The sequence below is a fragment of the Bos mutus genome, chromosome 19, assembly GCF_027580195.1.
Source record: "Bos mutus isolate GX-2022 chromosome 19, NWIPB_WYAK_1.1, whole genome shotgun sequence".
NCBI lineage: Eukaryota > Metazoa > Chordata > Mammalia > Artiodactyla > Bovidae > Bos > Bos mutus.
Genome location: NC_091635.1, coordinates 54,498,640 through 54,524,043, shown reverse-complemented (window position 1 = coordinate 54,524,043; position 25,404 = coordinate 54,498,640). Strand labels below are relative to the sequence as shown.

Below are 25,404 nucleotides of genomic sequence, written 5' to 3'. Positions count from 1 at the left end.
TGGTCTTTGATAGTCCAATCTCTGATTCTGGGGATTGTGAGCAGGTGAGGGGCACTGACATACAGAAGCTGTGACCCACTTTCTACAAGAAATGTCCCGTTGGCTAGAAGACCAGGGTGTGGACCTAGTACTAACTTATGGCCATATTCCCACAGCTGGTCTTGGACAAATAATCTCTTTACCAAAAAAGATGACCTTTGTGGAAAACTTCTGGGTGTTTGTGTTTTTATCCATCCAACTCTTCTAAGAAGAGTGAATTTTCTGATGCTGGAGTCACAAAGATAAACAAGAGACAAATTTTCTGCTTCTCTTCTTCTAGGAAACAAAAAGAGACACCAATGGAAAGTAGGTTTAACACCAGTATTTATTAGAGCAGAAAACGAGAGAGGACAAAAAAGCAATGACCAAAACCCCCGCAGACTGAGTGGTGTGTTTCACTGGGCTGAACAAGGCCTTCCCACTAGCCTCTCTCCTGTTCTGGAGATCCCAGGTCCACCAGCCCCAGGAAAGATTCTCCTTCTACTCACCCTTCAAACTGGTAGGAAGGGACCATTAAAGGGGAGGAGGGAGGAGCTATAGTTTAAGTGATTGGTTTTAATGAGTTGTTCAGGTTAGTAAAGTGAAGCAGCATAAATATTTGCTATTAGTCCCCAACACAATCTTGCTGTGCCCACAATTCACAAGCCCTGGAGATCTCCACTCCACAACTGGAAAAGAAATGAAAGGAGCCTCATCTTGTTTCAATCGTATCCGGGCCTTTGCTCATCAGAGTGCCTGCTGGAACAGAACAAGAAGATGATGTTATGGTGATGATGCTGATAAAGAATGTGGTATGTATATACAATGGAATATTACTCAGCCACTAAAAAGGATGAAATCATGCCATTTTCAGCAACATGGATGGACCTAGAGATTGTCATACTAAGTGAAGTAAGTCAGACAGAGAAAGAGAAACATCATATGCTATCCCTCATACCACTACAGACAAAGCTACTGGAGGTGATGGGATTCCAGTGGAGCTCTTTCAAATCCTGAAAGCTGATGCTGTGAAAGTGCTGCACTCAATATGCCAGCAAATTTGCAAAACTCAGCAGTGGCCACAGGACTGGAAAAGGTCCGTTTTCATTCCAATCCCAAAGAAAGGCGATGCCAAAGAATGCTCAAACTACCGCACAATTGCACTCATTTCACACGCTAGTAAAGGAACGCTCAAAATTCTCCAAGCCAGGCTTCAGCAATACATGAACCATGAACTTCCAGATGTTCAAGCTGGTTTTAGAAAAGGCAGAGGAACCAGAGATCAAATTGCCAACATCTGCTAGATCATCAAAAAAGCAAGAGAGTTCCAGGAAAACATCTATTTCTGCTTTATTGACTATGCCAAAGCTTTTGACTGTGTGGATCACAATAAACTGTGGAAAATTCTGAAAGAGATGGGAATACCAGACCACCTGACCTGCCTCTTGAGAAACCTATATGCAGGTCAGGAAGCAACATTTCGAACTGGACGTGGAAGAACAGACTGGTTCCAAATAGGAAAAGGAATACATCAAGGCTGTATATTGTCACCCTGCTTATTTGACTTATATGCAGAGTACATCATGAGAAACGCTGGGCTGGAGGAAGCACAAGCTGGAATCAAGATTGCCGGGAGAAATATCAATAACCTCAGATATGCAGATGACACCACCCTTATGGCAGCAAGTAAAGATGAACTAAAAAGCCTCTTGATGAAACAGAAAGAGGAGAGTGAAAAAGTTGGCTTAAAGCTCAACAACATTCAGAAAACAAAGATCATGGCATCTGGTCCCATCAATTAATGGGAAATAGATGGGGAAACAGTGTCAGATTCTATTTTTCTGGGCTCCAAAATCACTGCAGATGGTGATTGCAGCCATGAAACTAAAAGACGCCTACTCCTTGGAAGGAAAGTTATGACCAACCTAGATAGCATATTCAGAAGCAGAGACATTACTTTGCCAACAAAGGTCCATCTAGTCAAGGCTATGGTTTTTCCTGTGGTCATGTATGGATGTGAGAGTTGGACTGTGAAGAAGGCTGAGCGCTGAAGAATTGATGCCTTTGAACTGTGGTGTTGGAGAAGACTCTTGAGAGTCCCTTGGACTGCAAGGAGATCCAACCAGTCCATTCTAAAGGAGATCAGTTCTGGGTGTTCATTAGAAGGACTGATGCTGAAGCTGAAACTCTAATACTTTGGGCACCTTATGTGAAGAGTTGACTCATTGGAAAAGACCCTGATGCTGGGAGGGATTGGGGGCAGGAGGAGAAGGTGATGACAGAGGATGACATGGCTGGATGGCATCACTGACTCGATGGACATGAGTCTGGGTAAACTCTGGGAGTTGGTGATGGACAGGGAGGCCTGGCATGCTGCAATTCATGGGGTCGCAAAGAGTCAGACATGACTGAGTGACTGAACTGAACTGAACTGAACTGATCCCTTACATGAAGCATCTAAAAGGAAATTATACAAATGAACTTATTTACAAAATGGAAATAGACTCACAGATTTAGAGAAGGAAATTACGGTTACCGGGGGGAAAGCTGTAGGGAAAGAATAGTTAGGGGGGTTTGGATCCATAGGTACACACTGCTATATTTAAAAAGGATAACCAACAAGGACGTATTGTATGGCACAGGGAACGTTACTGAGTGGCCTGGATGGGAGGGGAGCTTGGGGGAGAATGGATACACATATATGTATGGCTGAGACCCTTTGCTGTCCACCTGAAACTATCACAACATTGTTAACTGGCTGTACTCCAATACAAAATAAAAAGTTTTTTAAAAAAATTTTAAAAGAAAATAATGTCAATGTGATGATGCTGTTGATAAGAAGAAGCGGGGAGGAGGAGGGCAGAGGAAACAGCTACCAAACTGTCATTTCCGGAACACTTCCTAGCATGTGCCAGGGCAGTACTAACTTCCACGCCCTGACTTTTTTAATGCTCTGAATAGCCATACGAGGGGCAACCCTTACATGTTACAAATGAGGAAGCTGAGAGAGAAGTGAGGAATATTTTTTTCCGAAGCAGAGTCACAGTCAGAATGCTATATCCCCCCCGGGAGCTTCCTGGTCTTCTGAAGCGAGGCCCCCGCGGAATCCTCTCTTTTGCAGGAGCCACCAGCACCACCACCAGAGGCAAGGCTGCTGCCTTGAGGCTCTCCAACCTGGAAGTGTCTGCTCTCACCCGGCCTGCACCGAAGGTGACAAGCGCCCTGCTCGTGGAGTCAGTCACTACGTGCCCGGCTCTGTGCACATCATCACCACCCCAACTCAGAGACTCAGAGAGGTTAGGGGCCTTGCCCAAGGTCACGGAGCAGGAACACAAGAGTGCTAAACCCAAGTCCACCAGGTTCCAGAGTCTGAGCGCTATGTACTCTGCAAGCAAGCGCTTCTGACGCTGGCGGACTGCAAGCAAGCGCTTCTGACGCTGGCGGACAAAGATCTTAGGTGCCAGGGGAGGAACGAGTTCTGGCAGAGGAAGGAACCAGCTCAGAGCTTGGAGGGACCAAAGCAGGATGTTAGCAGAGCCCCTAGACCTCAAAAACAGAACTCCTGTTCCGTTCCTCGGAGATGCTCCTCTCACTGTTCAGGAGGACCATGCCCCATCTACCCCTGAAACACACACACAGGTCCCAGCAGTACAGCCTGCAGAAAGCGTGCAGGATCTGGGGCTGTCAGAAGACAGCCATATCAGCCACGGCTGGCATGCATTAGTAGCTTAATCACACTCAGTTAAATCCCCTATAAAACAGGATTAAGGACTTCCCCGGTGGTCCAGTGGATAAGAACCTGCCCGCCAATGCAGGGGACACGGGTTCAGCAGACGGCCCGGGAAGATTTCACACGCTGCGGAGCCACTGAGCCCGTGTGCCACAACCACTGAACCTGTGCTCCAGAGTCCAGAAGCCACAACTACTAAGCCTGAGCACCGCAACTCCTGAAGCCCGTGTGCCTAGAGCCTGTGCTCCGCGACAAGAGCAGCCACTGCAATGAGAAGCCCGCCCACCGGAACGAAGAGCAGACCCTGTTCGTTGCAGCTAGAGAAAGCCTGAGCGTCGCAGCAAAGACCCAGCACAACCAAAACTGAAAAAGGGGGGGAAAAAAACAGGATTAAAATTCATGCCCTGCAATGACCCAGGGATGTTAAGAGGACCAAATGAGAGGTTTTGTGTAATAGCACCCTGAAAATTACAAAGAGCAATCCTCTGAAGGGGATGTTCACGTGCCCACTCACAGTGGCACAAAATGAACAACAGGGAAACAAGACGTCTGTTAACCACAGCTGATCAAGTGTCAAGTTGTATACTCTGTCCTGCTTACTCCACTCACATGACAGAGGAGAAATGAAACTCACCAGGCTTCACCTCTGATGGGGTTTTGCTGTGTTATCTGGCAAGAATTGGAAAGGGAGCGAGGACATGAGCACGATGGACAGTGAGGGAACCAGCAAGCAGCCCCTCGCAGGAACAGAGGTGCAGGGCTCGGGCGTGCTGAGAAGGCTGACCCGTCGAGCTCAGGGGCACTGAAAGGGCAGAGTCAAAGGAGGAGGGAAGACTGGGCTGGCTGGGCAGGGTCCCAGGCTGGAAGATGGGGAGTCAGTAAAGAAGGCGCTGGTCCTAGGAGTCTAATTGTTAGGACTCGGTGTTCTCACTCCTGGGACCTGGGTGTGATCCTTGGTCAGGGAACTAAGATCGAGCAAGAAAATAAGTTTCTGATCCTGGTGACAGTGGTGACCCTTGTGATGTCACCTGTCAAGCCCATGGATGTCGACCCCCCCTGGAAAGACCCAAGTCTCAACAAGCCACACTTCTCCAGATTTGTATTCCAGAGGGAATCTTTCTGGGTGGCAAACGAGGTCTGGTACCTCCCCTGTTTGGGATCTCCAGGTGACTCAGCAGGATTCAGGCCCCCCTGCATGTCCCCAGAGATCCTCTCCACCTGGTCCCACCCACCTCTCACGCCTCGCTCCTCCCAATCTCCAACCCGTAACGAGCTGACCTGCTGGTTCCTGTAGTGTCAGGTTCTGAAAGGCCCCCAGAGTCCTGCCTGCATTGCTCACTGCTGTCTCCCTGAAACAGAAGGCCTGGGAGAAGGAACATACCAGAGGCTGGTCCCGAGCCACTTAGATGGGGTGGACCAGGTTCCTGTCGCAGTGGGGTTTGCAGTGCGGGTTCAGCCAGTGCTCCAGGAACTGCTCCTCGGCACGGTGTTCCAGGAGGAGCAGATGGTGCATGTACTCCTGTAAAACAAACACACATTTCAGAGAGAAGCTTTTATCCATGGTGTCGGCCGAGCCGCCCCTGTGCAGGGTACGGCTGTGCTTCTGAGATACAGCAGCACAGCCAGGGAGGAAAAAGTACCAGCAACCGTAAGTGCTGAGAGGGTGTGTATCCCGGGGGCTCAGAGGCACTGATGACGGAGAGTTACATGGAACAACCACTTTGGAAAACAATCTGTTGCCTAGAATCCTGAAATGCCACTCTTTTTTATAGACTAGAGCAGTGATTCTCAAACTTCATCAAGCATCAAGAAGCCCCCTAGAGGGCTTGTTAAAAACCTACAGATTGGGATTTCCCTAGAGGTCCAGTGGCTAAGACTGCACGCTCCCAATGCAGGGGTCTCCACCCCTGGTCAGGGAACTAGATCGCACACGCTACCACTGAAAAATATCCCACACGCTGCAACTAAAACCAAAATAGATAAATACAAATAAAATTTGAAAAACCTATAGATTGCTGGGCCCCACCCGCAGAGTTTCTGATTCAATGAGTCTGGGATACAGCTCCAGATTTTGCATTTCTAACAAGTATCCAGTTGTGAATGTCACCGGTCACTTTGAGAACAAGAGAAGATAAGAATGTTTACAGTAGCAATAAATTTGTAGTAGCAAAATACTGGAAACAGGTGGAAACATTTCAAATATCCATTGATAGGAGGATGGATGAATAAATTATGGTAGGATCACAAAGTAGAATATTACGCAGCAGTGAAAATGTGAGTATAATAACATACAGAAACATAGATGAGTCGTAGAAATAGCATGAGTGGAAAGAGCAACTCCAAGAAGACAATGTTTATAGTGTGGCATCATTTTAATGAAGCTGAAAACATGCATAACTTAATAATATACTAGTTATGGCACCACATTTGTGATAAAATCATCTTTTTCAAAAGGTAAAGGATAACTATAAGAAAGTTGGAGTTGATATGCTATTGTCAAATAAAATAAGTTTTAAAGCCAAAAAACTGTTCCTGGGGATCTAGGGGCATTTTGTGAAAACAGCCTGGCAATTTCTTAAAATGCTGAACATAGAGTTAGTATACAAGCAGGCAATGAGAAAAATGAAGGGATATGTTCACACAAAAGTGTGTACACAGATTTTCACAGCAGCATTATTCATCACAGTCAAAAAGTAGAAACAACCCAAATGTCCATCAACCGATGAATGGATAAATAAAATATAACATATCCGCAGACAATGGAAATACTATATGGCCATTAAAAGGAATGACGCATGCTGCAATCTGGCTGAACCTCAAAAATACTATGCTAAGTTTAAAAAGCCAGTCACAGAAGACCACAGGTTGCTCGGTTTCATCTCTATGAAATGTCACTGGCTCTGCATGTTGGTGTGTCCACAACAGAGGGCAGCTGGTTGTTCGGTGCTGCCTGTCTCTGTGAGCAGCGTCTCCATCGATGGCCCCACGTGGCCAGGGAGGCAGAGCTTCATCGTGCTCCGGGATCTCCTCCTCTGCCCGACCCTCCAGCCCCACCATCCAGTCAAGCCCCAGTCCAGTGGGTGCTCCCGGATCCCCGCCATCGCCTCTGCGCAGCCACAGTCCCCAGCCCTCCTGCGCGGTCCCCGCCCCGGCGTCTGGGGAGCTCTCCCTGCCTCGAGCCTTACCTCCTTCCTCTCCACTCAACTCCAGAGTGAGGGTCTGGCGGGGTGGGGGGTGCGGGCGGGGACTGTGCTTTTCACCTGTTTGTTTTTTCTTTCTTTTTTCTCTTCAATAGACATGTTTCAGAAGTTTTAGTTTCACAGCAAAATGAAGCAAAAAATACAGTGATTTCCCATATACTCCACAGATGCACAACCTCTCCCATTATCAAATCTTGCCCTGGAGTGGTGCATCTGTTACAAGAGATGAACCTACCCACATCAACACCGCATCATCACCCAGAGTTTATGCTGGGGTCACTCTTGGTGCTGTACATTCTATGAATTTAGACACATGCATAATGACACATATCCGTCATTAGACTATCAAACAGAATACTTGCATTGCCCTATAATTCTTTCATGTTCTACCTGTTCATCCCTCCCTCCCCTCTAACCCCTGATAACAATTGATCTTTTTACTGTCTCAAAGGAAGGCGATGGCAGCCCACTCCAGTACTGTTGCCTGGAAAATTCCATGGATGGAGGAGCCTGGTGGGCTGCAGTCCATGGGGTCACAAAGAGTCAGACATGACTGAGCAACTTCAGTTTCACTTTTCACTTTCATGCATTGCAGAAGGAAATGGCAACCTAGTCCAGTGTTCTTGCCTGGAGAATCCCAGGGACAGGGGAGCCTGGTGGGCTGCCGTCTATGGGGTCGCACAGAGTCGGACACGACTGAAGCGACTTAGCAGCAGCAGCAGCAGCAGGTTTACCTTAGAAGTGGAAAAACATCTACTTCTGCTTCTTTAACTACACTAAAGCCTTTGACTGTGTGGATCATAAATAACAAACTGTGGAAAATTCTGAAAGAGATGGGAATACCAGACCACCTGACCTGCCTCTTGAGAAACCTGTATGCAGGTCAGGAAGCAACAGTTAGAACTGGACATGGAACAACAGACTGGTTCCAAATAGGAAAAGGAGTACACCAAGGCTGTGTATTGTCACCCTGCTTATTTAACTTCTATGCAGAGTACATCATGAGAAATGCTGGGCTGGAAGAAGCACAAGCTGGAATCAAGATTGTTGGGATAAATATCAATAACCTCAGATATGCAGGTGACACCACCCTTATGGCAGAAAGTGAAGAGGAGCTAAAAAGCCTCTTGATGAAAGTGAAAGAGGAGAGTGAAAATGTTGGCTTAAAATTCAACATTCAAAAAACTTAAGATCATGGGGTTGGGTCCAATCACTTCATGGCAAATAAATGGGGAAACAATAGAAACAGTGACAAACTTTATTCTCTTGGGCTTCAAAATCACTGCAGATGGTGACTGCAGCCATGAAATTAAAAGACGCTTGCTCCCTGAAAGAAATGCTATGACCAACCTAGACAGAATATTCAAAAGCAGAGAATTACTTTGCAAACAAAGGGCTATATAGTCAAAGCTATGATTTTTCCAGTGGTCATGTAGGGATGTAAGAGGTGGACCATAAAGAAAGCTGAGGGCCAAAGACCTGATGCTTTGGAACTGTGGTGTTGGAGAAGACTCTTAAAGTCCCTTGGACAGCAAGGAGATCAAACCAATCAATCCTAAAGGAAATCAGTCCTGAATATTCATTAAAAGGACTGATGCTGAAGCTGAAGCTCCAATACTTTGGCCACCTGATGTGAAGAGCTGACTCATTGGAAAAGACCCTGATGCTGGGAAAGATTGAAGTCAGAAGGAGAAGGGGACAACAGAGGATGAGATGGTTGGATGGCATCACTTACTCAATGAACATGAGTTTGGGCAAGCTCCAGAAGATAGTGAAGGACAAGGAAGCCTGGTGTGCTGCAGTCCATGGGTTTGCAAAGAGTCGGACATGACTGAGTGACTGAACAACAACAACAACCACTTTAATGGCAGAAAACAAAGGAACTCAAGAGCCTTTTGATGAAGGTGAAAGAGGAAGTGAAAATATTGGCTTAAAACTCAACATTCAAAAAAGTAAGATCATGGTATCCAGTCCCATCATTTCATGGCAAATAGATGGGGCAAAAATGGAAACAGTGACAGACTTTATTTTCTTGGGCTCCAAAATCACTGCAGATGGTGACTGCAGCCATGAAATGAAAAGACACTTGCTCCTTGGAAGAAAAGCTATGACAAACCTAGACAGCATATTCAAAAGCAGAGACACTACTTTGCCGACAAAGGTCCATCTAGTCAAAGCTATGGTTTTTCCAGTGGTCATGTATGGATGTGAGAGTTGGACCATAAAGAAGGCTGAGCACCAAAGAATTGATGCTTTTGAACTGTGGTGTTGGAGAAGATGCTTGAGAGTTCAAACCAGTCAATCTGAAATGAAATCAACCCTGAATATTCATTGGAAGGACTGATACTGAAGCTGAAGCTCCAATATTTTGGCCACCTGATGGGAAGAGTTGACTCGTTAGAGGAGACCCTGTTGCTGGGAAAGACTGAAGGCAGAAGGAGAAGGGGATGACAGAGGATGTCATCACCAACTCAATGGACTTGAGTTTGAGCAAATTCTGGAAGATAGTGAAGGACAGGGAAGCCTGGTGTGCTACCATTCACGGGGTCCCAAAGAGTCGGACACAAGTTAGCAACTAAATAACATTTATCTTTTCCAGAATATCTTATCATTGGAGTCATACTGTGTGTAGCCCTTTCAGATTAGCATTTTTACTTAGAAATATGCATTGAAGTTTCCTCCATATTTTTTCATGGTTTAAAGCCCATTTCTTTTTAGAGCTCAATGATATTTCATTTTCTAGATATACCACAATTTATCCATTTACCTACTGAAAGGCATCTTGGTTGCTTCAGTGTTAACAATTATGAATAAAGCTGTGACAAACATCTATGTACATGTTTTTTGTATTGAACATAAGTTTTCAACTCATTTGAATAAATACCAAGAAGCATGATCCCTGGGTCATATGTTGAAGGGGATGCTTAGTTGTGAAGGAAACCACTGGACTGCCTTTGAAAGTGGCTGTGCCGCTCTGCATTCCCACCAGCAGTGAATGCGAGTCCCTGTCGTCCTGCAGCCTTGCCAGCATTTGACCATGTCAGTGTTCTGGGTTTCGGCCACTCCAGCAGGCATACAGTGGTATCTCATTGTTTAATTTGCATTTCCCTGACGACATATGATACGAGCATCTTTTCAGATGCTCGTCTTTCAATCCATGTTCTTTGGTGAAGTATCTGTTTGGGTACTTTTGCCAAGGTATGTTTTTAAAATATGAATAATGAAAATGGCGTTATTGTTTTTTATCACAGGTGACACATATTACTGTTTTGAGATTATGTAAAAATTAAGTTATAAAGAAGAGAGTGAAAAATCCCTTCTGTTGGTTTGGTTTGGTTTTGTCTCTCTCTTCATTCTGTTGCAAAGTCGACTTTTTAAAAAATTTATCTGCAATTGCTTCCTCTCTTAAAATACTTGAATGGCTTCCACTGGGCTAAGGAAAAGTCCTTAAGGTGGTTTGCAGGGTTGCTGGCGATCCTGCCTCACCCACTTCCTGAGCCTCTTCCGTCACCATCATCCCACATGAGCTTTGCGCTCCATCTTTCCCTGGACGGGCTATGCTTGCTCTGCTCTCTGATTTTAGGCTATTCTATCTGCCCAAAACACCCTGTGCCTTCTCTTTTTCCTTAGTTCAGTTCAGTTGTTCAGTCGTGTCTGACTCTCTGTGACCCCATAGACTACAGCACGCCAGGCCTCCCTGTCCATCACCAACTCCCAGAGTTTATTCAAACTCATGTCCATCACGTCAGTGATGCCATCCAACCATCTCATCCTCTGCTGTCCCCTTCTCCTCCTGCCTTCAATCTTTCCCAGCATCAGGGTCTTCTCCAATGAGTCAGTTCTTCGCATCAGGTGGCCAAAGTATTGGAGTTTCAGCTTCAGCATCAGTCCTTCCAATGAATATTCAGGACTGATCTCCTTTAGGATGGACTGGTTGGATCTCCTTGCAGTCCAAGGGACCCTCAAGAGTCTTCTCCAACACCACAGTTCAAAAGCATCAATTCTTCAGCACTCAGCTTTCTTTAGAGTCCAGCTCTCTATCTCATCCCGATCTGATTTTTCAGCCCTCAGCTTAGATGTTACTTCCTCCAGGCAGCTTCTCAGATTCTCTGTGGCATCGCAGCTCTCTAGACTTCCCCAGCACAGCTCTGGTCACTCAGCTTAGCAGTGACCACTCCCTGAGAGTAGGGATTTAATTGGGCCTCATCAGACTTTTTAGTGGAAGTGCTGTGTATGCTGGCTCATGTGTTGGCACATGAACTTGATGTTTCCTTTTGAAAGAGAGAGAACTGACTTTCAATTTGATGGATATATGTTGTTGACATTGCCCTGAAATAAGGCTTGGTGCTGAAATTATGGGATGGGAATCACTGCAAAGTATGCATGGAACAGTCCATATGAGCACATGTAGATAACCCAAAGCTTCAGGCCATTAATCAGAGAAGTGGCATTTCACCTTATACACATAGGTGTAATATCTGTAGAAGATCATTTTGGCAGGTACAGATCTAAAAATCCTAAATCATGAAAACCCTCCAATGGCATTGATAAATCTTTAACAGACAGTCCAGTTTAGAGCTCTGAGTTTTTAAGTTTCAAGAAAATCCTCTAGGAAGTCTACATCCTATTTTAGATATTTTTTTTTAATTTAATGACTGTGCAAAGGAATGAATTATGAGGTGTCCAATTTTCCTGAAATATTGTTTCCTTTCCCCCAGGACTCAGGCAGTTTGAAACTGTTTTGATTATGTTATTGCTTTCATTTAACTCATCAAGATGTTCCCTGTGTCCTGGGTGAGGAGTCTCTGGGACAGCCAGGGAGGGGTTGGTCTCTGGGAGGGCTTCTTGTAGGACCCAACGAGGACTCCCCAGCAGCTTGCTGGACACATTTGTGAGTTTGGGGCTCAGCCCTGCCCTGTCTTGCCCTGTCTGCGGAGTCTTTGGCCAGAAGAATAGTCACTGGGAGGAACAGGAAGGCAGCGTGGAGTCTTGTAAATAAGGAACAAGGACTTTTCAGCACATAGCTTTACTTGCTCAGCTGTTCCGTGTAACAGCTCCCTGAAGGAAACCCATATTGCTGTCTTCTCGCCTGCCTGTTTACCAGGCATGTGGTGGAGGGGCTAAGAGGGTCAGGTCTGGGTCTGGATCGGGGGCTAGTTCCAATCAAGACCTTACCACGGCTGCTGCTTTCCATATCAGTCACTAAGTCATGTCCGACTCTTCTGCAAACCCATGGACTGTAGCCCACCAGGTTCTTCTGTCCATGGGATTTCCCAGGCAAGAACACTAGAGTGAGTTGCTATCTCCCTTTCCAGGGGATCTTCCCAACCCAGGAAGCAAACCCGCATCTCCTGTATTAGCAGGCAGACTCCTTACCATTCAGCCACCGCGTGTCCAGCCTCAATTTGTCCGTCTGCAATATGAGGTTGCCCTAGCACATACTTCACTGCGTTTCCAGGATTAAACAAAATGATACAAATGAAGCTCTGTGCCAAATTCGTAATCTGCATTTTCCTTTCTAAACCCATTCTCAAGACTTCCCTAGCCGTCCAGGGGTTAAGGCTCTGGATTCCAATGCAGGGAGTGCAGTTTCCATCCGTGATCAGAGAACTAAGATCTCTCATGTGGCGTGGTGCAACCATAAATCAATAAATAAACCCATTCTCTCCCTTCCTTCGCCTGGCCCTTGGCGCTAAGAGGCTGACCTAGATGAACTGCAACACGGATGCTTTTGTCCTGCAGCTCCCAGTTGGGTTTGGAGGAGGAGGTGCCAGCAGAGGACTGGAGGCAGGAGGCGAGAGGTGGAGTCCATATGGACTCCCCTGGTACCTCCCCGAGGACTCCCGGCAGGTGGTCTGCATTGCTCCCCTGATGACCCAGCTTCTAGAGGTCTGCCCCTCCAGGTCTGGGAACCACACTCTTCCCTTCCACCCTCCTGCCTCGGGAGCCTCAGCCCTGCAGCCTTTATCATTTCTTGTCAGTTCCCCTTCATCCTGCCACACCTTTGTAAACAGTCCTTGACTAAGCCCTCCTCAGTTAATTTTGGTTGCTATTTGATATGGAAGACCTGACCATGCCCTGAAGTTGTGGATGGAGCATCTCTCCCAGGAACTGGTCCACAGGAAACTTTCAATAAATGTTTGTTGAATAAAAGACTAAAGCCGTGGTCTTCAAAGCATGATCTGTGCTCCCCTCGCCGGTCCATGATGTCAAAACTACTTTTTAAACAATATTAAGACATTTGCCTTCTCACTATGCACGTACGTGTGTGCTCAGTCACTCCGTCATGTCCAACTCTTGGTGACCCCATGGACTGTAGCCTGCCAGGCCCCTCTGTCTATGAAATTTTCCAAGTAAGAATACTGAAGTGGGTTGCCATTTCCTACTCCAGGGGATCTTTCCGACCCAGGGATCAAACCCACGTCTCCCTCATCTCCTGCATTGGCAGGCGGATTCTTTACCCCCGAGCCACTTGGGAAGCCCCATCACTGTGCGTAAAATTGACACCTCTGCAGGAGTGAAGGCACCCAGCTAGCCTAGGGGTCACACTGTCCTTCATCACACACTCACAGCTAAAATAAATAATAAAAACAAAGCAGGCTTAACAGGCCAGTTTCACTGAAACACGCCCTGGTAAAGCCATAGAGAGTGACCAATAGCAAGTACACAAGTAGCACTTCCGCTGCCCAACAGAGTGCAACGATTTTCTCAAGAAGAAGCACCTGGGGGATGTCAGGGTCAAGGGTTGCACTAGGCGTTTCGTGCGCCTGTTTGGCAGGCATCTGTCCAAAAACTAACGCACTGAGCTTGTCACTTCCAGGAAAACAACTGCCGGTGCTTGTTACTAGATGATGAAATTTGAGCTTTCAAGAGGAAATTAGAACTTTGGGAAACTTACATTTGCAACCATGAACCTGATAGTTTCCAAAAAGACTTTTCCAATGAGATCGGTGGTGATAGGAAAGAATATCACCACTGAAAAACAGCGTTTACGCACCTCTTATAATTACATGCTCATTGGCATCCTTACTCATTTAATCCTTGTTCCTTTCAGCCAAACACCTATCTGGCTCTTTGATGAGTGACCAAGACATACCTAGTATATGACTTACTTCTTGACACATAGTAGGGCCTCAGTAAAACACACAGAAGAAATGTACAAACAAGTGAATGAGTAACTGAAATGACTGTTCTTTCTCCATAATCTCACTAACTCTTCCCTGGGAGGTTCCTGGGTATCTGTGTCAATCTGCCCATTATAATGGCCCAGGCCAAATGTACATAAAGAACATCCAAGAATGAAATATATATATATATTTCACACTCCTAAATAGAGGCTGAAATCATTGTTGAAGAAAAACAATACAGACGCACACATAGAGGGAGAAAGAAACAAGCTCTGGTTTCCATGACATTTCACTATTTATTTAAAATGTTAGGGAAATGAATACGCCACAAAGGCCTAAAAGCAATCATTAGTCAAAGATGAAAAGCCAAACTGCAAATCTGCTGAAAACCACAAATTCAACAATTGTGTTGGCTAGGTTAGAAATGGCCCAGCATTAATGATAATCTCAAATGTTCCTGGATCAAGAAAGAAGGGTAGATGGAAAATAAGTTTTCATTTTTTTTTTTAATTTCTTTCTTCATGGGGAAGAAAAGCAAACAAAAACCAATATCTGTTTTCCATGTCCAATGCCAACTATAATGGTTTAAGTAAATAATTTCTCAGTAATTAGAGCAGAAATTGGAAGAGGTCCTTTATAATGGCACAGGAGAGGTGTGATAATGAAATTAAAAACCCACTGGAACCTGAGCTTAGCTGAGAATCATAAACTAGACAGTTAATCTATCAAGGTGGGATCTTTTTCCAAGAAGGCAAACTTCTTCCTGTGACATTTGCATGGAATTAAAGATCCACTGACATTTGGATGAAGTATTTTGCTCATTAGTAAAAGCAAGGTAATCAGACAGGCAGTAGGGTGGCTCAGAACTTAACTGCTCAGGGCCACCAGAAGGCTCAGTCCTAAAAGAAGGCAAATCATTTATGCGCACAATTTGCCTCTGAACTGGTTTTTGAGATCACAGGGCACGAAAGGGTAATGGAGTCACTACATACATTTGTCAAGGCGCCAAATATGAAAGCATATTTTATAAAGACTATTTACAATAAAGCTAATATGATTTATACTTGCCCAACAAGAACATTCCTTAAAGGAACACAGGCCAAAATGGAAAGCATATTCCCAGGGCACACAAGTGCTTACGAATACAATCAAAAAGGACATAATTTTAGCTCAGATGTCATCTTTTTAGAGAATTTCCATGGTTCACCCCAGCAGTTGGCAGTAATTTCTTCCCTAAAATTTGGAATGACTAAGAGAAATTTAATGAATTTAAGCAAGGCCATGGGGAAGACGTCTTTGAAATAACCTCCAGGTTCTATGGTAGAGTTATGTCCCACAACACTTCTCCCCTGGAGAGAAGCAGAGAGAGGAAAGGAAATAAGTATCATGAGCATTTAGTAAATGTCAAACTCTGCTTGGTGCTGGGGGCCCAGAAGTGAAACAAACAGTCCATCTGCTCAAGCAGTTTAGAGCAGTCTAGTGAGAGAGAGAGGTTGGTTGTTTTTTGTTTTTCTAAGTCAGAAATAGCAAGTTTATGCTGTGAGTGCTAGGCCAGAGGGATGCTGTAATTCATGGTGGGAGGATGGGGACACCAGGAAATCCTCTTTAAAAAGGCGTCATTTCAGGTCAATCTCTGCAAATAAGTAGAGTTAACCAGGTAGGCAAGAGGAGAAGAAACAAGTACAAAGGCAGGTGCTGTCAGAGAAGAACTTCAAACACATCTGCATTCCAGATAACCTTTCCTCCTCCTGTTACCAATGCCATTGAATAGCACCCACGTGTCCACACAGACGCCAGCAAGCCAGTTTTGATCCCTCATCCTACCTGACCGCATCCACTCCTCCTGCCCCAGAAACGGCCAACTGATCTACAATTTAAGATACCATAATCATGCTCCCCTCATATCTTTACCTTAAAACCTCCACTGGAACACTCTTGGAGGACAAGAGCATGAATTATCCTTTAAAACTTTTAGAGGCTTGGCGGGAAGTTTGGAGTTCCTCTCGAGTTGCGACGTGGACCTCAGGGTCCCGCTCGTATTGCCTCGGGGAAGTCAGGTCTCATTTCGAGTTGTGACGGGCACCTCGGGATTCCTCGAAAGTCACTGCAGGGAAAATAGGCCTCATCTAGACTTGTGTCCAGAAACTCTGTGTTCCTCTCCAGTGGCAACAGGGATCTCGGGGTTGCATTCAAGGTTCACCTGGGGAGTCAGGCCTCGTCTCGGGTTGAAGCAAAGAGCTCTGCTCTCCTCAAGTTGTGACGGGTATCTCTTGGAGCCCTTTGAGTAGCCTAAAGGGAGTCAAGCCTCCTATGGAGTTTTGAGAGGGATTGCTCTCTAGGCCCTGCAGGAAAAGAAGGGCCTCATCTCGTGATGACGGGGGAATCTAGCGGTTTTTCTCGAGTTGTGGCAGGAAATAAATAAATAAAACTTCTAGAAAGCAGTGTGGAAATATATACTAAAAGCTTTAAAAATATTTGTATACTTGGACCCAGTAATTTATTTTCTGGCAATATGTCCTTAGCAACTTATTCAAAATGTTAAAAATACCATAAGAGCAAACTTTTAGACTGTTGTTTATAATAGAAAAAATAGTGGAAAAAGGAGCCCTCCTACACTGTAGGTGGCCATGTAAACTGGTGTACCCAGTGTGGAGAACAATATAGAGGTTCCTTGAAAAACTAAAATAGAGCTACCACCATATGATCCAGCAATCCCACTCCTGAGCATATGTCTGGAGAAAACCATAATTAGAAAAGATACATGCACCCTGACGTTCATTTATCATAACCAAGACATGGAAGCAACCTAAATGTTGGACAGACGAAGGGATAAAGAAGAGGTAGTTCATGTGTACGATGCAGTATCACTCAGCCATAAAATCGAGTGAAACAATGCCATTTGCAGCAACACGGATGGGCCTAGAGACTGTCATTCTAAGTGAACTAAGTCAGACAGAGGCATATATCATATGATAGGACTTACATGTCGAATCTAAAAAGATAATACAAGTGGACTTATTTACAAAACAGAAACCGATTCACAGACTTTGAAAGCACACTTATGGTTACCAAAGGGGAAAGGTCAAGGAGGGATAGATTAGGAGTTTGGGATCAGCATATCCTTGCCGGAGAAGGCAATGGCACCCCACTCCAGTACTCTTGCCTGGGAAACCCCATGGACGGAGGAGCCTGGTGGGCTGCAGTCCATGGGGTCGCGAAGAGTCGGACACGACTGAGCGACTTCACTTTCACTTTTTACTTTCATGCACTGGAGAAGGAAATGGCAGCCCACTCCAGTGTTCTTGCCTGGAGAATCCCAGGGACGGCAGAGCCTGGTGGGCTGCTGTCTATGGGGTCGCACAGAGTCGGACACGACTGACGTGACTTAGCAGCAGCAGCAGCAGCTACTATATATAAAATAGATAATCAACAAGGACCTACTGTATAGCACAAAGAATGCTAGTCAATATTCTATAATAACCTATGTGAGAAAATAAACTGAAAATGAATGGATATATGTATAACTGAACCGCTTTGCTGTATACCTGAAACTAATACAATATTGTAAATAGACTATATTCCAATATAAAATAAAAATTAAATTTAAGGCACACTCCTTCTTTTCGTTATAGTTGATGAACCTGAAAGCCATGTTAGTACAATTGAAACTTTTATTACTTACAGTATTACTACTAAGACATCTCATGGGGAATTTGACTCCAGTGAATTCGAAGTTAGGAGACATTATCAAGGTTTTCTTTGATTAAAAGAAAAACTTGAAGAACAACCCACTTTGATTATTCCACCATTGTCAGAAATGTTTATAGTGAAAGGAATGGTGGAATGCTTTAATGGTGACATCGCTGAGACACGCAGGAAGGCATTGCACAAATTTTTGAACCAAGTTGCTGATCATCCGACTCTAACATTTAATGAGGACGTTTAAGTTTTTCCTATTGCACAAGCTTGGCAACTCTCTTCTCGCAAGAAGCAAGGGCGTAGATTACTCAGCAGGATGGGGCAGACAGAGCAGCCGCATTATCAATGAGAGGAGTTAAAAGTCGCCCCGAGGAATCCAAGGAAATGAATAACTTTGTTGAACTATTCAGCCAGAAAATAAATTTGATAGATTAAGACATCTCAGAGAATTTGCAAGAAAGAAAGGGAATATTTTGATGAAAGAATATGACCCAATCCATATTCTGCGGTCAGCATCAGAGGAGATCTGGCTGATACTCTGCAAGGTGCTGCCGGCTGCACTGACAAACGCTGTAAGGCCTCTGAAAACAGATGTCCGGCCTCTCAGAGGCCCTGCTTCCTGTCGTATGTGAGTGTGTGCTTTACACTGAAATGTTAATGGGTGTCAGGAAAAGAAGAGACCAAAGACAGGCAGAACTGGATTCCACAGTTGCAGCTTTGACCTCCAGAAAGGCAGATACTGTTTACAGAAGAGACTGGAAAACTGGAAGTGGAGTACACTAATAAAACCCTGAAAGCAGATGGGGAAAGATGGAAACAAAACAATGCAAAATGATATCAAGTCAGCATTTACAAACATGGCTGAGGAGAACATTCTCTAGGATGAACAGTGAAAGGGTTCTCTGATCTGATCTCCTGATGGCGTGTTTCCGTTATTTAGCGCCTTGCTACATGGGACTCCTTCCTTACATCAACGGACAGATCTCCACTTGGAAGAAGCTTCTGAAGATAAATTGTAATTGCATTGAAGACTTCTATGTGATCTTTGGGAAACAGTGTCTGTTAAACAAAGTTATTCTTTCTAGATGGCCTGGGTCCTTTCTAAAGTGGATGAAAGGTGTTTCACACTACCTGGAAAACCAACAACTTAAAACTCAGGTGTTCCAGATCATTGATATGAATTTGGATATATATCCAATTTGGATGGGCTTCCCTGATAGCTCAGTTGGTAAAGAATTAGCCCGCAATGCAGGAGACCCCAGTTCGATTGCTGGTTCAGGAAGATCCCCTGGAGAAGGGATAGGCTACCCACTCCAGTATTGTTGGGCTTCCTGTGTGGTTCAGCTGGTAAAGAATCTGCCTGCAATGTGGGAGAGCCAGGTTCAACCCCTGGGTTGGGAAGATCTGGCCTGGAAAATTCTTGGGAAGTATTCTGGCCTGGAAAATTCCATGGGATCACAAAGAGTCAGACATGACTGAGTAACTTTCACTTCCACTTCCAACTTGGCTATATTTATATATACATATAAATATTTAGCTTAGTTTTAAATATGTTCTTAAATTTGTATGCCAATAATTATACATAAAGAAGTTTTCTCTTAAATATTTGTCTGTGGAATATGTCATTTTAAATATATTGCAAAGACTCAGTTTTAATAAAAAGTTTAAAATGAAAAATTAGATTTAAAAAGATAGTGGAAATGATTGAACAAAAGAGGGTAATTTACTATCATTATGGTTATAAAGAGTTTTAATAATATGAAGAACTGTGTATAATATTAAGAGAAACAGATAAAAAAGCATGCAGTTGAGCTTCCTTTTAAAATCTTATTTATTCCCATTTTGAATGTTGTGCATGCAAAGTCTGGTAAGAACAAGTGTTGCCAAGAATACAAGGAACTAGGTATTTTTATCTACATTACTGATGGGAGTTGGTAAGGCAATTTGGCAGTACCCATTTCAATTGCAAGTACATAAACCCTCTGACTCAGAAGTTTCATTTCTTATCATTGAACTTGGCAAAACATACATGTGTACAAGGATATCATGATCAGAAATAGCTACAATGCCCATTGTTCCAGGAAGAGTTAAATAAAATAAATAAGTTGTAACATGTCTTAGTCCATTCAGGCTCTATAACCTGAAATACCACAGACTGGGCAGCTCACCAACCACAGAAACTGACTTCTTCCAGCCCAGGAGGTGGGAGATCACAGATCAGGGTGGAAGCAGGGGCGGATGTGGGCTGCCTGGCCGGCCACAGACATCTCCTCGCATCCTCACATGGCAGACGTGTCTGGGGAGATTTCCTGGGGCCTCTTTCATACGGACACTAATCCCATTTACAATCCATGAGAGCAGAGCCCTTATGACCTGAGTACTGCCGAAAGGCCCCATCCCCGGATACCGTCACTTGGGAGTTCAGATTTCAGTATATGAATGGAGGGGAGGGGAGGACACAAACCCTCAGACCATAGCATAATACATATCCTACGCTTCAATTTAAAGTGAACTAGAACAAGAAGTTTTACTTCTTGTAGAAATAAAAGATAGTAAAGAAGTCACGAAATAAAGGCAACCCTGCTTGCCCCATAGCCTGACCCACAGCAGTGAAGGGGCAGACAAGCCTGACACGTTGAAGGCACAGGGAGGAGGCCAGCGTGCCCACAGGGGTGGGGCAGGGAGAGGGATGCGTCACAGGCGGAGGTCAAGGAGGGAACAGAGGGAGTGGGCAGACTTCTAGGGCCTCGCAGGCCACTGTCGGACCACGGCAAAGTTTTGGGAGCAAGGCAGGAAGTCACTGGAAGGGTTTAAGCAGAGGAAAAATGGGGTCTGGCTTACGTTTTTAAGAACTGACTCTAGCTGCTCTGGTGAGAACAGAAGCCGAGGGGTCCAGAAAGGATGTGGCTCGGGCCACTCTAAGGACTCGGGTGGTGGCAGGAGAGGGTGAGAAGTGGTCAGATGCTGGATTTCAGGCTCACACAACTAGGAGGGGGTGGCCACCTCCCTTACCCCAAGGGGAAGGCAAGGGCAGGGAGGGTTAGGTCTGAGCTGCTGGCCAGATGTTTCCGTGCAAACAGCCCAGCAGACAGTTGTATGAGGGAGCTCGTGGAGAGAGCCCAGGCTGGACTTAGGAGTGTGCAGCCATCGGCACAGAGGTGATGTTTCAACTAGGGGACTATAAGAGGCAGAGAGCAGAGCCCTGGAATGCTCCAATGTTTAAAGGATTGTCGAGCGCTAAGAACCCAGCAAAGGAAACTGTGGCTGAGCAGCAGAGACCACAGAGCAGAGAGAGAAGCCAGGGACCAGGCATCCTGGAAAAGAGGAATCCACTCAAGCAGAGAGCCCAGAGGGAAGCAAGAGGGATCCCTGTGTTGAAACAAAACAAGCGCAGGCTTGCTCCCAGTCCCCAGGACGCTGGGAGTAGAAGCTAAGGACCGCCCCTCCAGGACAGCACTTCTCGCACTTAGCCTGCGGCTCAGGTCCTCGCTCACGTGTGGGGAGGAGCCTGAGGCTCTGCGTGCCTGGTGGGCTCCCAAGTGAAGCCCACCAGCTGGGCCGGGGCCCACTTTTGGAGTTCTGAGAGTTCAGCCCCCAAACCCTGACCATCAGCAGAAGTGCAGTCGCAACTGCTGACACACTCCAGGAAAAGCTCAGGACTATCTTTCTCCAGCTTCTCCCCTTGCACCCCAAGCCCAGCCCTTCTTTCCACACAGCCCTGTCTCCCTCTGCTTCTCAGGCTGTTCCTCCTACCCGAGCATCTGGAGACTTCTAGCATGATGTCTTCATAACCTTCAGTCCTAAATCCTAGAGCAGAGTAAGTGAACTCAACGAACACCCAGATGTCCCCAGAAGGGTTGTCCTCACGTGAATCCTAGCCCTCCAAGAGGGCCTGTTGCCTTCCTGCGACATCTAGAACCCAATTCCCCCGCTTCTCTGAAGATCTAGGGGTCGCGTTTCCCCCATCACTCCAGCTTCCAGATCCGAGTGCGTCCCTTCCCCTTTCGTCAGCCACCTTCAGCCCACGCAGCACACAACTGCCCTCCGTCACTCCCCCAGAGAAACACTAACTCGAGGTTGCTACGTAGAGCAGACTTTTCTTACTGGGTGAGGGCCACACAGGGTGGTCACAGAGCAGAAAACGAGTTCAAACTCAACGCCAAGGCCCTGCCATAAAATGAATGTGTTGGCTATTTCCCGCCACTGGAGCTCTGTTAGAGGTGGGCCTCTCTGACCTCCCCAGCCATCCCACCCCGACCCCTCTCCCCATCCCCGCCTCTGGGGCTTCCACCCCTTCCTCCCTGGCTGCCTCCAGACACTCAGAACACTTCCGGCTTCCTTCCCCAGAGCCGGTCTCTTGCTCTTTCCCTCGGTCCTCACCTTCTTCCGTCAAGGGTGCCAGCAAGGTGTTCCCACTCCTCTGAGGCGGAAGCCAGGCCTCCCCACAAAGGAGGGCGCACCAGTGATCTTTTCAAAGGCGTTATTCTGTCCTTCCCACCACACAGTCAGGACAGAGCGGCTGTTGCCGTGAGTCTGCAGGATACAGGCTGTCAAAGCAGTCCAGCCCCCGGGATGTGTGGGCAAAGCTTGTCTGAACCTGCTTCCAAAACACCTATCATCCCACAGAAGCCAACACCTGCCAATATTTAAGCCAAGTGTCAAGAATATAAACATTGCTTCATAGACGCTCCTGAGGAGAGACGACTACAAATCTGCCTATTTGCTTTCGTTTTGAATTCTTGATCCCTCCCCAAAGCACCATCCGTTTCCTCTCATCAGTGGCCTCTCTTCTCTCTGAAAGGGTTTTCTTGTGCACCGTCCGTCAGATGGGAGAAGCAAAATGAAATAACCCTCCGGCCATCTCTCGGTAATTTTGAGCACGTGAGTCTCCAGGCTCAGCTCCCAAGGACAGACCCATGCTGCTCATCTGTCCCAGCCCACCTGTCCATCTCCAGGTTACATAACATGTCCAGAAACGTAATATCCTACGTCCCGTGGATAATGGGACCTGAAGGCCAGAGTTCAAGAGGCTGTGTCCTGAGCCTCTAAGTGGCTCCTCCATGCCAGCTTAACCCCCCCGCTTCAAACCCCTTGTGGCTCCCACCCAGTACCGAATGAAAGTCCACTCCGCTGGGACAGCCAGCGCCTCCCAACCTGGCCCTGAGAGGACCTTCCGTGCCCATCACCTATCATCCCGTGTATCCTAGACACTCAAGGTCAAAACAGAGGAAACTGGAATCCAGGCTGTCTGAAAAACATTATCCTGTGATGCCTTTTCCAAAACACACACACACACACCCTCATGCACACACACACTCACATATCTACACTTCCTCATACACATACAGTCATACACAAACCCTCACACACACACACGTCTAGTTATACACACACACATACCTTCACACATACATACCCTCACATACATTTATATCCTTTACACACACAGTCATACACAAACCCTTACATACATGTATAGTTGTACACACGCACACACCTTCATACATACACACCCTCACATATATCCTATACACACAGTCATACACATACCCTCACACACATGTATAGTCATACACATGCACACACCTTCATACATACACACCCTCACATACATTTATATATATATATCCTATACACACAGTCATACACAAACCCTCACACACACGTATAGTTGTACACACGCACACACCTTCATACATACACACCCTCACATACATTTATATCCTATACACACAGTCATACAAAAACCCTGACACACACACGTATAGTTGTACACAGACATACCTTCATACATACACACCCTCAGATATATCCTATACACACAGTCATACACATACCCTCACACACATGTATAGTCATGCACATGCACACACCTTCATATATACACAATCTCACATACATTTATATCCTATACACACAGTCATACACAAACGCTCACACACACACACACGTATAGTCATACACACACATATCTTCATATATACACACCCTCAAGTACATATATATCCTATACACACACAGTCATACACAAACTCTCTCACATACACACAATATCTGCCGCCCTGAACACACAGAACAGTGTGTCCATTCCTAACACAGGAACATGTAGGTAAATGGTTTGCACAAAGAAAGGAGGAGGGTAGAAAGTGGTCTCGGCAAAAGGTAAAGAGCCACGAGGTGCGGTTAATGCGGTCAGAGGGGCATCTCATGGCCTCCTGGTGACCTGCTGACAAACAGAGGTCACTGCACCCAGGGCTCACACTCGACAGCGACACGGGTTAAGACGGCGGTGACGTCCACCAGTCGCTCAGCTGAAAGCGGTGAATCGAAACAATAAGGCAACTAACCGTATAGCACAGGAACTATAGTCAATATCCTGTGATAAACAGTAATGGAAAGCAATACAGAAAGAATATATGTATGTATGTATGTATGTATGTGTGTATATATAACTGACTCACTTTGCTGTACAGCACAAATTAACATCGTAAATCAACTACACTTCAACTAAAAAATACTATAATTTTTAAAAAGGGCTGAGTTGCCCCTTTTTACACAACAGGTGGTTGGTATTGCTCATCTTGCCCTCAGTAAATCCCTTGAAAGGAAAAGTCAGCAACGAGACACAGGGGGGACCAAGTCAGGCAGCAAGTGCAGGAGGCGGGCCCCTGGCAGCAGGGCCAGCTGGAGGGGGGCTGGCGTGTGGGGGAGACCCCCACACAAGCCCCTCCAGGAGCTCCAGACAAGCCCCTCTGGTCCTTTGCCAAGTCCGGGTCTGGCTGTGGGCTCTTCCTGTCAGTTGCTGACTGGCACCAAGAACACGGTCGCCCTGGCACTGTCTCCAGATTCTAGATTAGAAAGCCTGGGATGAACATTTTAGCCAGACTCTGGGCCAAACTCTGCATTTTACAGAGACAACGGCTATTCCAGGAAAGGGAAAGGACTCACCCCGAGTCGAAAGGCCATAATCCAGAATGAGTCTGTACAGAATACAGCCTGGAATCACACTGCGGGGCGCTCTCGTCCCAGCTCGCCCACCCACACGCTGTCTGCAAACTCCACATCCTTCGAGCCTCAGCTCAGTGGTGCCTCTTCCAGGAAGCCTGCCCAGCCTCCCTCCTCTTTCAGGTTAGAGCTCGAGGCCCTCTCCTCAGACCCCGTGTGCCAGGTAACCTCGTTAGATAACTGGAGTCAGGATGGAAGGCTCTGGTTCATCCTTATCCGTACCACAGACACATGCTTCTCAAAAGAAAGAACGTCTAGTCTACGGCCTCAGGCCCGGTGTTCGGCAGGGCACAGCGGATGTAGAGTGTAATTCGGAGCCTGTCTTGGTCAGCATGGAGGGCTCTCTGCTCGACCACTCACCCCTCTCACACGCTCTCTCTCTCACCTGCATATAAACAGCTAAGCCACCTATTCTCCAGACCACTCAGTTCAACACTCAACTGCTTTCTAAACGTGCTCCCCACTGTTACCCGTGGCAGGCCTCCCCGGAGAAGGCCCGGGCTGGTGGTTCTGGGCTTCAGCTGCACACTGATGCCATCTGGGGGCCTCTACCCGCTCCCCGATGTCACACCTCGGGCCACCCATCCCTAAGGGGTCCCAGGTGGCATATTTTTAACTTCCCCAT

At 46.2% G+C, this 25,404-nt stretch overlaps 1 protein-coding gene and 1 pseudogene across 2 annotated transcripts in view; one reads left to right on the top strand and one right to left on the bottom strand.

The window, feature by feature from the left end:
- Positions 1-368: 368 nt before the first annotated feature.
- The window catches only part of C19H17orf67 (chromosome 19 C17orf67 homolog), a 29,399-nt gene continuing 4,363 nt past the window's right edge, over positions 369-25,404 (bottom strand). Inside the window, exons 3-4 of one of the 2 annotated variants that reach the window (XM_005905704.3) lie at positions 5,130-5,267; positions 369-777 (exon numbers count right to left, since the gene is read on the bottom strand). In XM_005905704.3, coding sequence (XP_005905766.1) covers positions 5,151-5,267 — 117 coding nt within the window. In that variant the 3' untranslated portion in view covers positions 369-777; positions 5,130-5,150. The remainder of the gene's footprint in view (positions 778-5,129; positions 5,268-25,404) is intronic. The other variant, XM_070388898.1, reaches the window with a different exon arrangement.
- On the top strand, positions 5,308-25,174 carry LOC102277630 (sorting nexin-7-like; annotated as a pseudogene).